Source organism: Jaculus jaculus, chromosome 13 (assembly GCF_020740685.1).
Source record: "Jaculus jaculus isolate mJacJac1 chromosome 13, mJacJac1.mat.Y.cur, whole genome shotgun sequence".
Taxonomy (NCBI): domain Eukaryota; kingdom Metazoa; phylum Chordata; class Mammalia; order Rodentia; family Dipodidae; genus Jaculus; species Jaculus jaculus.
In genome coordinates, this window is record NC_059114.1 from 19,772,801 (window position 1) to 19,787,252 (window position 14,452).

Below are 14,452 nucleotides of genomic sequence, written 5' to 3' on the forward strand. Positions count from 1 at the left end.
CAATTTTGAACTTTATATCTTGACATGGTGATTGTGGCCATTCTGTATTGTCCAAGAGTTCACAGTCCTACAGGAATTCACTGGTGTGCCATGTCTTAAGGCACTTTACCTTTACTGGAAGAGATGATACTAGAACATTACAGCACTATGAGCCATTGGGTGTCATGTGACAAGAGGGCCAGGAAATGAGGAACCTAGAAATGTGGGAGAATAAGTTTTAAATTTAGGAGGCATGCCAGGCATGGTGGCACACATCTCTAATCCCAACACTGAGGAGGCAGAGGTGGGAGGATCACCTTGAGTTTGAGTCCAACCTGAGACTGCACAGTGAATTCCAGGTCAGCTTGAGCTACAGTGAAACCCTACCTAACAAAATAATTAAAAAAAAAAAGAAAGAAAATGAAAAACTAGGAGATGTGGTCTTCAATGGGAGATAACCTATAAACATTATCTTCACAAGTGACTAAGAGAATATATCTAATTGTGAATGGGAGTTCTGTTACTTGGCTGGAATGGGAATGTCACAGTGTATGTGTGTGTGAGAGAGAGAGGGAGGGAGGGAGGGAGGGAGGGTCTTGCTTTAGTCTAGACTGAGCTGGAATTCACTATGACGTCTCAGAGTGTCTTCGAACTCACAGCCATTCTTGTACCTCAGCCTCCTGAATGCTAGGATTAAAAGCATGTGCCATCACGCTCAGCTCCATTTTTAAAATTTTTTGTTTATTTTTATTTATTTAGTTATTTGAGATTGACAGACAAAGGCAGATAGATAGATAGATAGATAGATAGATAGATAGATAGATAGATAATGAGAATGGGCCACTGCTTGCGCCCCGTTGTGCATCTGGCACAGGGGAATTGAGCCTCAAATTGGGGTCCTTAGGTTTCATAGGCAAGCGCTTAACCTCTAAGCCATCTCTCTAGTCCTTCATGTGCTTTTTTTTGGGTGGGAGGGAGTTTCGAGGTAGGGTCTCACTCTGGCCCAGGCTGACCTGGAACTCACTATGTAGTCTCAGGGTGGCCTCGAACTCGTGGCTATCCTCCTACCTGTGCCTCCTGCTGGGATTAAAGGTGTGCGCCACCACGCCCAGCTTCCATTTGCTGTTGATAGAGGTTCCAGTGGCTAGGTAAGGGGGTTGACACTGGTGAGGGAGTTTGGTGTGAGGGTAGATAAAATCCTTAATAGAGCAGCTTATAAACTAGATGAAGGCACTCAGATGCAGTTTGGCTAAAGGTAGGGTAGATGAACACTGTGGCTGGTTTTCAGTTTTTTGCGGACATCCTTATGTGCTGAATGTTTGTCTCACAGAAGGACTAAGAAGCCTCAGAGGGCTTCCTTCCAGACTGTCCAGTTGTCTCCTCTGGAAAGGCTGGGCTGCTGTTGTGGCACTTGTACCTCAAATCTGCATGGCTTTGGGATTAGAAATTGAGACTTCCTAATTTTGGAACCAGACTGTATATGGTAGCTAGTAATTCATGCCATTACGGCTTAGGGGCCCATACGTGCATGTGCAGACACACTCAAGAGATGTACCATATGTGTGCAGCTGGATATCACTTTTATTCTTCAGGAGTCCTTCTGTGTTTTTATGAAACACTGACCCCTGTGATGTGGTAATGATGCAGGTTTTTGTGAACCCCAAATTTGGGTCCTTCTGTTTTAACAGAGAATAGATAAAAAACAGACTCAAAACACAAGTTGGAGGGTTTGCTTAGGGGAAATTCGGACTTAGGAAAGGCTGGAGTAGAGCCACAAGTATGTGGAAGATAGGACCTAGGAGCATATAGAGAGATGTGGAAGAAAAACACGTGTGGAAAACATCCACCCTGAGCCTGACAATGGAAGAAAGTTAACAGAGCAAACAGAGATGTAAGGAAGAATAGTAAAGGAGAGTTACACCATATGGTTACCCATGTTTAGAGGATACACCTATGTGGTAGACTCAGAAGTTAAAGCAGAAAACCACCCAGGCCTAGAAACTCTGCTGTGGGCTAGCTAGGAGAAAGGCACACTTACACATGTACAAACAGAGATCAGGAGACACAGAGAGAGAGAGAGCAGAGGTCAGCACAGACAAGCCTTTATAGTTGATTAAAAGATGGGTTCTCAGTCAGTCCCTGTAGGATAGTAGGGGATGTGCCTCAGGATCTTCCTACCCACTCTGAAGTTCTTAAAATCTTCCTGCCTCCTCTTCCAGTGTTCCCTGAGCCATAGCTGGCCTGTTGGCAGTCTGAATTCGTGTTGAATCATCTATAGCCACTGGATTTCTGTTTTGATTGATCACCGTGTCTGTCACCATCAGCCTGGGGCTGGTTGTCAGGGTAGCAGTAAGAGCAGTGTTCATGTCTTATTTTCCCTGCAATTTTCTCCTGGGCCTTGCAGATGTGGTAGAGGGGGCACATCTTATGGTGAGCAGTCAGCTCACTTCTTGTCTTATAGATGAATCTTGGTTTTCTTCTCTTTTCTCTGCCACCTGCAAAAGAATGCAAATTCTCCAAACAAGAGTGAGAGCATCTTGAGCTAAAAAAGGGGGGGGGGGCATGCAAGTTTGAAGTAAGTGTGTGTATGTGTTTTAATGTTTTGCTACTCCACAGGGGCTGATTTGAGCCCTTCATGACCCTACAGTGAATACCATAACCCCATTGAGGTGGGTCTCCAGGGTAACAGGAGCTGGGACCAGGGGATTGAGAATAAGAACCTGTTAAAATTAATATTAAAACTTAATGAGAAATGTGCATTCTTTGCTGGATGTCGTTGCACATGCTTTTATTCCCAGCACTCAGGAGGGCAGAGGTAGGAAAATTGCTATGAGTTCCAGGCCACCCTGAGACTACACAGTGAATTCTAGATCAGCCTGGGCTAGAGGGAGACTTCACATCAAAAGACAAACAAAAAGCAAGTGTTTTGTGTACATCTGGCTCCACATAGTTGTGTACCCAAATAATCCTGAGCTACTTCACTAGCGATGTTGAAAATGCCACTGGCTGTTGAGATGGCTGCGTGGACAGTTACCAATGATGCATATTTAGCACTGTTCATGGTGTTGTTTTTGAAATCGTTTCTGCTACATATAGTGTGTCCATTACGTTTAGTTGTGAAGCAAATTCATAAATTTTAGCTCTCATGCACTATAACTATCTTTCTTTAGATATATGCTTAATTACGTTTTTCAGATATAATTAAAACATTTGGTCCTAGTGCTAGTCTTTTGAAACATGTTATAGCAGCTCTGGTTTTTATTTTTTTCTGAGGTAGGGTCTCACTGGTCCAGGCTGACCTGGAATTCACTATGTGGTCTCCGGGTGTCCTCTAACTCATGGTGATCCTCTTATCTCTGCCTCCCGTGTGCTGTGATTAAAGGCATGCCCCACCACGCCCGGCTAAATTCACTATGAATTCTCAAGGTGGTCTTGAATTCACGATGATCCTCCTACCTCTGCCTCCCAAGTGTTGAGCTAGAACCAAAAGCATGCCCCACCACACCTGGCCACCTCTGGGATTTCTTCCTTGTTCAGTGTCTTGTGATGTTAGTCTGAAGTGGAAGTGATGTGTTGTGAACAAAAGAAATATGCAGTGATTGTGTCCCAATGAGGAGCACACATCACAAAAGAAAATTCAAATGTGATTAGTGGAAAAAATACGTGATTAGTGCCTGTGAGCAAGAATGCTTTATAGTAGGAACAGAAAAAGTCTGTGACATGTGTGGCATCCATTTGTAGATACTTATTGATGTGTAGATCTTTATTGATAATCTAGCAGTGTATATAAAGTATATGGCATCATAGGTGTTTAAATACTGTTTGGATATTCCCAGTGAATGATGGAGCCATGGAAGTGAATCATCACACGAGTGTTGGAGGTGCTAATTTACTGCTGTAATTGAATCTCAATTGATCTACGACCGGAAAGACAGCTAGAATTTCAAGTTGGGGAGGAAGGTCAGAATGGGAAAATGAAGGGTTTCTAGGGTTAGGGCCGTTAGGGCAGTGTTTGCTATGGGAATTCTTAACCTGGGATCTGCTTCAGTGTTGAGAAAACTCATATAATTGGATGCAGTGTTTTGATCTTCCAGAATGTATGTGTAGGTGAGCATGGGTGTGTATGGGCACACCAAGGTCTCTTGTTGCTGCAAATAAACTCCACATGCATGCATCACTTTGTTTCAGGAATTTGAACCCAGGTTGGTGTGCTTTGTATGAAAGCTGAGTATATCCACCCGCCCTCTGTTTATTGACAGCTTCCAGTAAACCATGATATTGCTCTTCCCTCCCCTTTTAAATATCCACCTTCCATCATTCCCCTCCCCCTTCTGATTTAGTCTTTGTTATTTTGACGTCATCATTTCCTATGAGGGGGTCTTGTGTAGGTAGTGCCAGGCACTGCAAGGTCATGGTTATCCATGCCACTTTGTGTCCTTTGTTCGTACATTCTATTTATTTATTTTTTTTTTTTAATTTTTATTTATTTGAGAGCGACAGACACAGAGAGAAAGACAGATAGAGGGGGAGAGAGAGAATGGGCGCGCCAGGGCTTCCAGCCTCTGCAAACGAGCTCCAGACGCGTGCGCCCCCTTGTGCATCTGGCTAACGTGGGACCTGGGGAACCAAGCCTCGAACCGGGGTCCTTAGGCTTCACAGGCAAGCACTTAACCGCTAAGCCATCTCTCCAGCCCATTGTTCTTACATTCTATTTCCCACCTCTTCTGCAACAGACTCCGAGCCTTGGAAGGTGTGATAGATACGTTTCAGTGCCAAACACTCCCTTTTCACTTCTCAGCTCTGTGGTGTCTTTTGGGTCTTCCCAGTGATCACTGCCATCTGAAAAGAGAATCTTCTCTAACCAAAAGTGAGAGTAGCATTAATATATGAGTATGAGGCTGGAGGTGATGGCTTAGCAGTTAAGGCATTTGCCTGCAAAGCCAAAGGACCCAGGTTCGATTCCCCAGGATCCACATTAGCCAGGTGCACAAGTGTGCACACGTGTTTGGATTTCGTTTACAGTGGCTGGAGCCTCTGGTGTGCCCATTCTCTCTCTCCCCCTACCTCCCTCTCTCTGTTTCTTCCTCTCCCTCTGTTAAAAAAATGACAATAAAATATCTTAAATATGTGGGTATGAACATTAAGAAAAGTGCTTACAGGGCAGTTTGGTGAGCACAATATGTGCATTTAGCCAGACAACAGCAGGTGTTAACTCCCCTTAGAGATCATGGCCTCACCTGCCATAGGCTTTTGCCTAGGATTTCAGTACCAGGCATGTATTCCCTCCTGTGGAGCAGGCCTCCAGTCTAATTACTGGTGTTGGTTTCCCCCTAACAGACCTGGCATTGTTCTACCAGTTGGCTCGTTTGGCCTGGCTGGCCAATCTTTAGGCTTGGAATGTCTGCTGCTCTTTATCACTGTTGATGATTTTTCTTTCCTACAGGGTTGCATGCAGTATAGCTTTTTCCAGCTTGCTGCCAGCTGTAGGGAGATAGTGTGAGAATGAATGAATGAATATGAGAATGGGTGCACCTGGGTCTCTTGGCACTGCAAGTGAAATCCAGATTCATGTGCTACTCTGTGCATCTGACTTTATGTGTGTACTGGGGAAATTAAACCAAGGATGTTAGGCTTTGCAAGCAAGTGCCCTTAACCACTGAGCCATTTCCATAGTGCCCCAGCTAGCGGGGAGTTGAACAAGGACCGGAGAGGAAGTTAACCTGATTGGGAGAAGGCAAACAGACACAAGATGGAGACCATGCTAGGTGTTTGTCAAGGCCTCGAGATTTTATTTTTACTTGTAGGTTTATATAGGTGGTAGTGGGAAGGGTATGTAATCAGGCCAAAGATCACAGAGTTACTGGTTAAGCTGCAATGCCTTTGTTTCTTCATCAGCTACCGGCACCATGGGGGAGTATTTACCCAAGTGTATGATTCCTTTGTTTCTGGTAGTTGAATATTAGACGAGGAGGTAGAAACTTAACTTGCTATATTCCAGTCTTTGTTAACATGGTTGAGGTTTGGTTCATAGCTCCCAACACATAGCTTTTTTTTTAATTTTTAAACTTTTATTAACATTTTCCATGATTATAAAAAATGATCCATGGTAATTCCCTCCCTCCCCAACACATAGCTTTTTATTAGGCTTTAAAAAAATTCTTTTTTTAAAATTTTTAAAATTTTATTTTTTTAAAATTTGTATTAACATTTTCCATGATTATAAAATATATCCCATGGTAATTCCCTCCCTCCCCACCCCCACACTTTCCCATTTGAAATTCTTTTTAAACTATAGATTTATAGCCACCCAAATATTGCCAAGCACTACTGTGATTTACTTTTGAATCAGCATGTTCCCAGATACCAATCTGATAGTAGTACTGTCTTCTCTAGTGATGACACTACCTCTTCCTCTATCATTTCATTCCATGGCAAAGTAATTTCTATTCCGTCTAACCTTGAAAGCGCTGTATGGAACCCTGTCAACTCTCCTCTAGTACTTAAAGAATCAAGTGAAAATACTCCGTCCTCCAGTGCACTTCTGCATTCTAGTATTTTCTTACTCTGTGGAGAAAATTGCTTATTGAACTGATGAGCAGTTGAAAAATCAAGTAAGTCATTTTGATTTTTGGATGCAGTTCAGACTGTGAAGGGTCTGTAGTTTGCGTAGCTACTTTGTATATTAGTGGTAATAAACTTTTGTTGACATTATGATCAGTGGGAACTCCAGGAGTTGGATTCTCAGCAATGCCATTAGTCTTTTGCATTTTGCTTTTGTCACTGAGTAATATTGGCAATACGCTGCTCCCTCATGTTCCAGATTGGTTTGGTTTTAAGTTAGAAGAGAATATGTTAAGGGGAGGGGGAAACAGGAGAGAAGAAAAAACACGTGAAAGCTTTGAAACAAAGAGAGGGAAAGACCAGCGAGGAGTCTCCCTCACATGACAAAAGTAAGAGGGATAAAGGTGTGTCGCCCCCCCCCCCGGTTGAAATCAATGCACAGAATTTGTGAGTTTTACTTTGTAGAAGGACACAGATCTAGAAATCACTTTGATACATTGACTTTTATGCACAGATTTTTTTCAAGATATTTTATTTACAAGAGAAAGAGATGAATGTGCATGCCTGGGCATCCAGCCACAAAAGAACTCCAGATGCATGCACCATGTGCACCTGCCTTATGTGGGTCCTGGGGTATTGAACCTGGGCCCTTTGGCTTTGCAGGCATGCACCTTAACTGCTAATCCATCCGTCACTCCAGCCCTATGCACAGATTTTTTATCTGTTTATTTTCCAAAGCTTTGGATTTTGAAAAACCTTAGTGCTGGCTCCCTGTTCCACAATGTTCCTAAGCCTTGGTGGGTCTGATAGAGACTTCTCATTTAACGCTGAGTGTTTAAATGTCACTTCTTTTTGTCATTTTGTTGAGTTTCCCCTATGGGAAAGAAGCTTCTGATCAAAAGTTAGAGCAGCACTGCTCTGTGAGCGTCGGCAGACACTCGGAGCGCAGACATTTAGTCACACGGTAATAGTAGCTTCCTCCTTAGGACCTTTAAAACCATAAGCTTCTGACTACATTTTTATCAATACCAGGCATAAATTCCCTCCCATGGAGTGGACCTCAAGTCCAACCAAACCAGTTGGTTACTGTCTTAACAGATATGACACTATTGTACCAATGGGATTATCTTGCATGGCTGGCCAGTTATAGTTTTGGAGCTACTGCTGATTAAGATCATTGATGACTTTGCAGCACTATAATTGCTCATCAGCAGAGAAGCTTCCAGCTCAGGAATGGCTTGATTTCTCAGTGCATGTTGTGTTCCTAGTTCTGGTAGGGGAACCAAGAGCACCGACAATAGCCTGTATTGTTTTGTGAGCTTAATGGGTCTCCCTGACCAACCATTCACTGGGAGGTTTTCCTTTTCTGACACTGGGATTTTCCTGTAACAACCTATGGCTAAAAAGCCTCAAGACATCTTTTTTTCTTCTTCAGTTTTACTTTTTTGTATACCTTTTGGTATTTTCCTTGGATTGGCAGTCTGTACTATTCTAATTTTATTTGAGAAGGACTGTGTGAGAGAAAGAGGCCAATAGAGGTAGAGTGGGTGTGCCAGTGGGTGGGCCTCCAGCCACTGCAAACTCCACACACCTGTATCACCTTATGCATCTGGCTTTATGTAGGTACTGTGCAATCAAACTCAGGTCCTTAGATTTTGCAGGTAAATGCTTCAACTGAGCTGCTTGTACAGCCCTGTATTCTAATTTAAAAATATATATTTTATTTATTTATTTGACAGAGAAAGAGGGAGAGAGAAAGAGACTGAATGGTCACACCAGGACCTCCAGCCACTGCAAACAAAACTCCAGATGCATGTGCCCCCTTGTGCATCTGGCTAATGTGGGTCCTGGGGAATTGAACCTGGGTCCTTCGGCTTTGCAGGCAAATGCCCTAACTGCTAAGCCATCCCTCCAGCCCACTGTGCCCCCAGCCCCACATTTTTTCTCTCAATTCTTATTAACATTTTCCTTGATTATAAAAAATGTCCCATGGTAATACCCTGCCTTCCCCCACTTTCCCCTGAGCCTTGGAAGGTGTGATAGAGATGTTACTCAGTACTCCAGTCATTTCTTTCCAGCACTATGATACCTTCTGAGTCATCCCAAGATCACTGCCGTCTGAAAAGAGAAGATTCTCTACCCAAAGTGAGAGTATCATTAATTTAAGGGTATAAATATTACGATAAGTGCTTACTGGGCAGTTTGGTAAACATAGTATGTACATTTTTCCAGACATCAGCAGATGTTACACCCCTAGGGCTCCTGACTACCCCTGTTTTCAGTATCAGGTGTGTATTTCCCCCCCATGAAGCGGGCCTCCAGTCCAATTGGAGGGCAGTTGGTTTCCACCATGAAAGATGTGCCATTATTGCACCCATTGGCTCATTTGGCCTGGCTGGCTAAATATAAGGCTTACAGTGTCCACTGTTGAGTATCTTCACTGGTGGTATCTCTTTCTGCCATTGAACTGCATGTAGAATGGCTTCTTCCAGCTTTCTGTCAGCTGGTGTACATTGGGGAGGTTATCAGCTCAGTTCCAGCAGGATTTCGCAGTGGTTTTGCAGCCCGAGTATGTGGAGTCTTCAGTAATAGGGTCTTACCATCTATTCCTGGTGGGAAATCAAGTGCCTCGGCAATGGCCTATAATGTTTTGGGGGTATCAGGGACCTCCCTGGCCAACAACTCACTGGAAGTATCCCATTCCTGGCACTGAAAATTTTCTAACAATGATCTATGGCTCCTGAGTGTTCATTATCTGAAACCGGAGGATTCCATATGATTTATTTGCATCCTCTTAGATTTTGATTAGCCCTCCCTCCACCTTTCCTTTACTCAATCTCTTCCCCTGACCTAATTTTGGGCCTTTTCACCCCTGTGAGTCTAGTCTACAATACCAACCTACTAAGTACCCCCCCTTCCTTTCTCTTCCCTTTATATCTCCTTTTTAACTTACTGGCCTGACTTATTTTATAGTCTTTGACATTAAGAAGTATGCTTTTTAGTATATAACCTTAGGAACTCAGAAGATTGTTCACTTTCAAAATACAAATCCTGGCTGGAGAGATGATTTAGTAGTTAGGGACCAGGTTTGATTCCCTAGTACCTGTGTAAGCTGGATGTACAAGTAGAACCTGCACCTGGAGTTCTGCAGTGGTTAAAGGCCCTGACATGCTGACTCTCATTATCATTGTCGTCTTCCTTCTTCCCTTTCCTTCTTTCTCTCTCTCATAAAGAAATAAAATATTAAAAACACGTAAATACACTAACCTGTGACATGTTATGTAACTGTGCTCCAAGTTGCTTAGCCAAAGGGAGTTATGTTATGGAGAGGACTACTGCCATTACTAACCCACTTAAGCTGCAATGAGTTGGGAGATAGCTTGACGTGTTTCCACCCTCCTTGACGATGTGGGGAGCAGCGCCAAAGCCAAGTGCACAACTGCCCTAGTATTGAATAATGCAAGCACTGCCCTGTGGTTGCTTCATAGTAAAACCTGGTGTAGAACCGCCTGCAGTCCTCCGCATTCTGGTAGCTTTCCTTACAAAACCTGCATCGTTTCTTGGAGGGAGGCTAAGAGATTGTCGTGGTACGCTAGTTTAAAGTGCACATTTTCCTCTACATTTCCGATATGGATGCATATACCTATACATTTATATAAAATTAGGACTGGAGAGGTGGCCCAGCCAAATGCAGAAAGTGATACATCTGGAGATGACCTGCAGTGGCAGGAGGCCATGATGCTCCCATCTTTGTCCTCTCCTCTCCCTTCCTCACAGATAAATAAACTCTTTTTATTGACAACTTCCATGTTTGTAAATAATCTGTCATGGTAATTCCTTCCCTTCCCCCACTTTCCCCTTGAAATTCCATTCTCCATTGTATTCCTTCCCCCTTTCACTCTCACTCCCACATACACATAAAAATCTACTAACTAGGAATGGAGAGATTGTTTGGTGGCCAAACATGGTTCCTTGCAGAGCCTGACAGCCTGGGTCTGGACTTTGTTTATAGTGGCACAAGGCCCTAGCATTCCCATCCCCCCACCCCGTCTCTGTCTCTCAAGTACATAAATTAATTTTAAAAAATATGTGATGAGTTAGAGTTTTGTTTTTTCATTATTTTTCATGTAAGAAAACAGTTTGGTGGTATCTTTATTTTCATTGGTGTATCTTGTCTGGGATTATTATCTCAGTGGTATGGCAATTTTGTTACTGCATCTATAAAAAATCATTTTGATGTGCTTATTGTAGGTGCCTAATGGATAAGAACTTCGTTAGAATTGGGAAATGGTTTGTCAGACCCTATGAAAAGGATGAAAAGCCAGTTAACAAAAGGTGAGTTTCTTGGCTTTTCTTTATTTTTCTGGACTACTGCCATCTTTGAGGTAAGTGGAAATCGGTATTTATTTATTTCTTAATACTTTCGTAGTTTTGCATGCACAAACATATGTCAGGATCACTGTGCTATTAAATACTCCATTGTTTTTGTTTGAATATTAAAATTTTATCCAAGGGCTGGAGGGATGGCTTTGCAGTTAAGGTGTTTGCCTGCAAACCTAAAGGTTCAATTCCCCAGGACCTGCGTAAGCCAGATACAGAAGATGGCACATGCGTCTGGAGTTCATTTGCAGTGGCTGTTGGCCCTGGTGTGTGTATCCTCTGTGTCTGTCCTTGTCTCTCTGACTCTCTCAAATAAATAAATAAATAAAACTTAACCAATAGAGGTAAGAAGATCACTGTGAGTTTGAGGCCAGCATGAGTATAGATAAGATAGTCAGCCTGGGCTATAGTGAGACCCTACCTCAAAAACAACAGCAAATATTGAGCTAGCTGGGAAGCCAGGTTTGATGGTGCATGTCTTTAATCCCAGCACTCATTCGAGGCTACTCTTGAGACTATATAGTGAAATCCAGGTCAGCCTGAGCTAGAGTGAAACCCTACCTCAAAAGAAAAAAAAAAAAAAGCCAAAAATGTGTGTGTGTATGTTTTTAAAGGGTTAAAGAGATGACAGTAGTTAAGGCTGTTGCCTATAAAGTCTAGAGATCCAGGTTTGATTCGTAGTACCCACTTGAGCCAGATGCACAAAGTGGTGCATGCAGCTGGAGTTGGTCTGCAGTGGGTAGAGGCCCTGGTGTGCCCATTCTCTCTATCTGCCTCTTCTCCCCCTTATCTCTTTCTCTCAAATAAAATGATTTTTAGCATATTCATTGTAAGGTTCTCATCACTACATTGTATAGAATTGATATATTTTATCCTGTTGTTTTTATTACCTTTCCTAATCTTTCTTCCTCAAATGTGATTTGCATAACTTTGAAGAAATTGTCAAAGGGAATCAAATAGTGAAAATTTGTATAATGTTGACTAGTGCTCTTTAATGTAGGTTAACATATCCTTGATCACAAAAGCAAAACTGTAAATGATTTCTGTAAATAATCCTGGGCCTTTGTCTTTAGCCATTGTGTATGACAATGTGTGGGTTTAATGTAGTCCTTTATCCTAAGTAATTCTGTCAGCTTGGAGTGAAAAGCTGTCAAAAATGTACAGCAGCACGGGTTTGTGAGGTGTCCTAGATTGAAAGAATGTACTTCTTTTGAAGATCAGGGCTGCCAGTCTTTCTCTTTTTTTCTCTCCTTGGAGGAGGGCTTACTTGTTGGCTGCAGGTTAGAGTTCTCAGAGGCTTTGTGTAAGAGATCTGTGTTGAGTGTGAGAGTAACATCATCAGGCTTTGTTGGGACTTTTACTCTCTAACCTTTATTCACAGAGTGTTAGACTTGATTTTCATGTGAAATAAATTGAGAACTGACAGTATTCTTTGCCAAATCAACATGAATTTCTTTGAACTGTTGCTGTCCTTTTAAATTTTATTATTTCTGTATTTATATGTATGAATGTATGGGCATGTGTCTGTGTGGAGGCAAGAGGACAACTTTGAGGTTCTGTGTTCTCAGTCCACCTTCTGTAATAAATGCTGTCCCTTGCCTTTGCAAAAGAATGCCAGCCTAATTGGTCCTGCAAGCTTCAGAGTCTCCTGCTGCCTCTGCCTCACACCGATGCAGGCACACTAGGATCACAGGTGCATGCTCCAGTTTACTAGACTTTGCATAGATGCTAGGGAATTGAACTCTGACACTGATCTTTGACAACTGAGCTATCTCCTCAGCCCCTTTCCCCCCTTTTTTGAACATTTAATGTGCTTTAGATTTTTATTATTTTATTTTTCCAAGGTAGGGTCTTGCTCTAGCCCAGGCTGGCCTGGAATTCCCTATGTCATAGATTCAGCCTCCCTGGTGCTGGGATTAAAGATGTGTGCCACCACACCTGGTTTGGATTTTTTTAAAAAGTTGTTTAGATAGACAACTTTCATTGAACTTGTTATTCACTTCCGATAGTTTCTGGAAAGTATAATGCTTTAACAAAAGTAGTAGTGAACATGGTTGTGCATGAGAATGATTCTGTTCTTACAGGCAAATACGAAAGGTGAATTCTAAAAGCTTGCAATTGATGTATAATACCTTTTTTTTTTTTTTTAAACTTTTTGGTTTTTCAAGGTAGGGTGTCGCTCTAGCCCAGGCTGACCTGCAGTTCCTTATGTAGTCACAGGGTGGCCTTGAACTTAAAGCAGTGCTTGTACTTCTGCCTCCTGAGTGCTGGGATTAAAGGCGTGCGCCACCACAATCAACCTCAAAGATTTGAGTGACACTAGATCTCTTGGTTCTCACTTAGTTGACTCTGGTCTACTTAGGTAATAATACTTTTCTTTATCCATTCTGGACACAGTTCTCAAGTATATTCAACTGGCAGAATACATGTTACCTTTGAGAGCATATTATGTCCATTTTAATAATTTGGCAGAAAATGACAACATATTTTGTTGACTTACCTCCAAAGCTAAACCTTTTTCTATAATTTTTATACATTACATAATGTATTTTAATTATGATGCCCCCCCTCTCCCAGTCACTTTATTGTCCCTTTCTTCCTAGTCTTGGTACTGTTAACTTGTGGGTTACATAATGTTTGTGGCGGGATCACTGGATGAGCGTCCTTGGCTTCATTGTTGTGAGTTTGAAGCTACCCTGGGAATTCCAGGTCAGCCCGGGCTAGAGTGAAATCCTACTGTGAAGCCATTTCTGTAACCCCTTCCTGATTTTAGTTTTTCCACGTTGTTTGGAGGGCGTAGGAAATGACTTGGAAGAAACTACTTTGTCACTACTAAAAGTGTAATCTAATGAATATCTTAGGACATAAGCTTCACTTGCCTTGTCATCTTCCTGTTCACTTAGACTTACATTGTCTGCTGCAACAGAATTGGTTGGCTGGAGCACTTTTTGGTGGGAGACTTCCACATGAATTCTTCACTTAACTAATTAAAGAAATGACTATTTTCTCAATAATTCCAATATTTGAGTAATATGTGGTTTTTTATTTTATTAAACACTGTACTTCACGCTTGTTTTGAAATTTTTAAATAAACTACCATTTTAAATATATATATTTCATATATTTATATATATATTTTTCAGAGAGCTTGAGAGAATGAATGGGTGCTCCAGGGCCTCTTAAGTCACTGCAAACCAACTCCAGCCTCATGCACCACCTTGTGCATCTGGCTCACGTGGAAACTGGGGAATCAGACCTGTGTCCTTAGACTTTGCAGGCTAGTACATTAGCTGCGAAGCCATCTCTCCAGCCCTGAATTATTTTTAACAATTTACTATTTAGAGGCTGGAGAGATGGCTTCGCAGTTAAGGAGCTTGGCTATGAATCCTAAGGACCTAGGTTCAATTTGCCAGTACCCACATAAAACCTGATGCAAAGGTGGCACATGTGTCTGGAGTTCGTTTGTAGTGGCTAGAGGCCCTGGCATACCCATTTATTCTCTCTTTCTCAAATAAATAAATATTTCAAAAAT

At 42.1% G+C, this 14,452-nt stretch overlaps 1 protein-coding gene across 3 annotated transcripts in view; it reads left to right on the forward strand.

Annotated features, from left to right (window-relative positions):
* The window catches only part of Med13l (mediator complex subunit 13L), a 276,451-nt gene that overhangs the window by 146,186 nt on the left and 115,813 nt on the right, over nucleotides 1-14,452 (forward strand). For all 3 annotated transcript variants that reach the window (XM_045133163.1, XM_045133164.1, XM_045133165.1), the window contains one exon: nucleotides 10,792-10,875. In XM_045133163.1, the coding sequence (XP_044989098.1) occupies nucleotides 10,792-10,875 (84 nt within the window). The remainder of the gene's footprint in view (nucleotides 1-10,791; nucleotides 10,876-14,452) is intronic.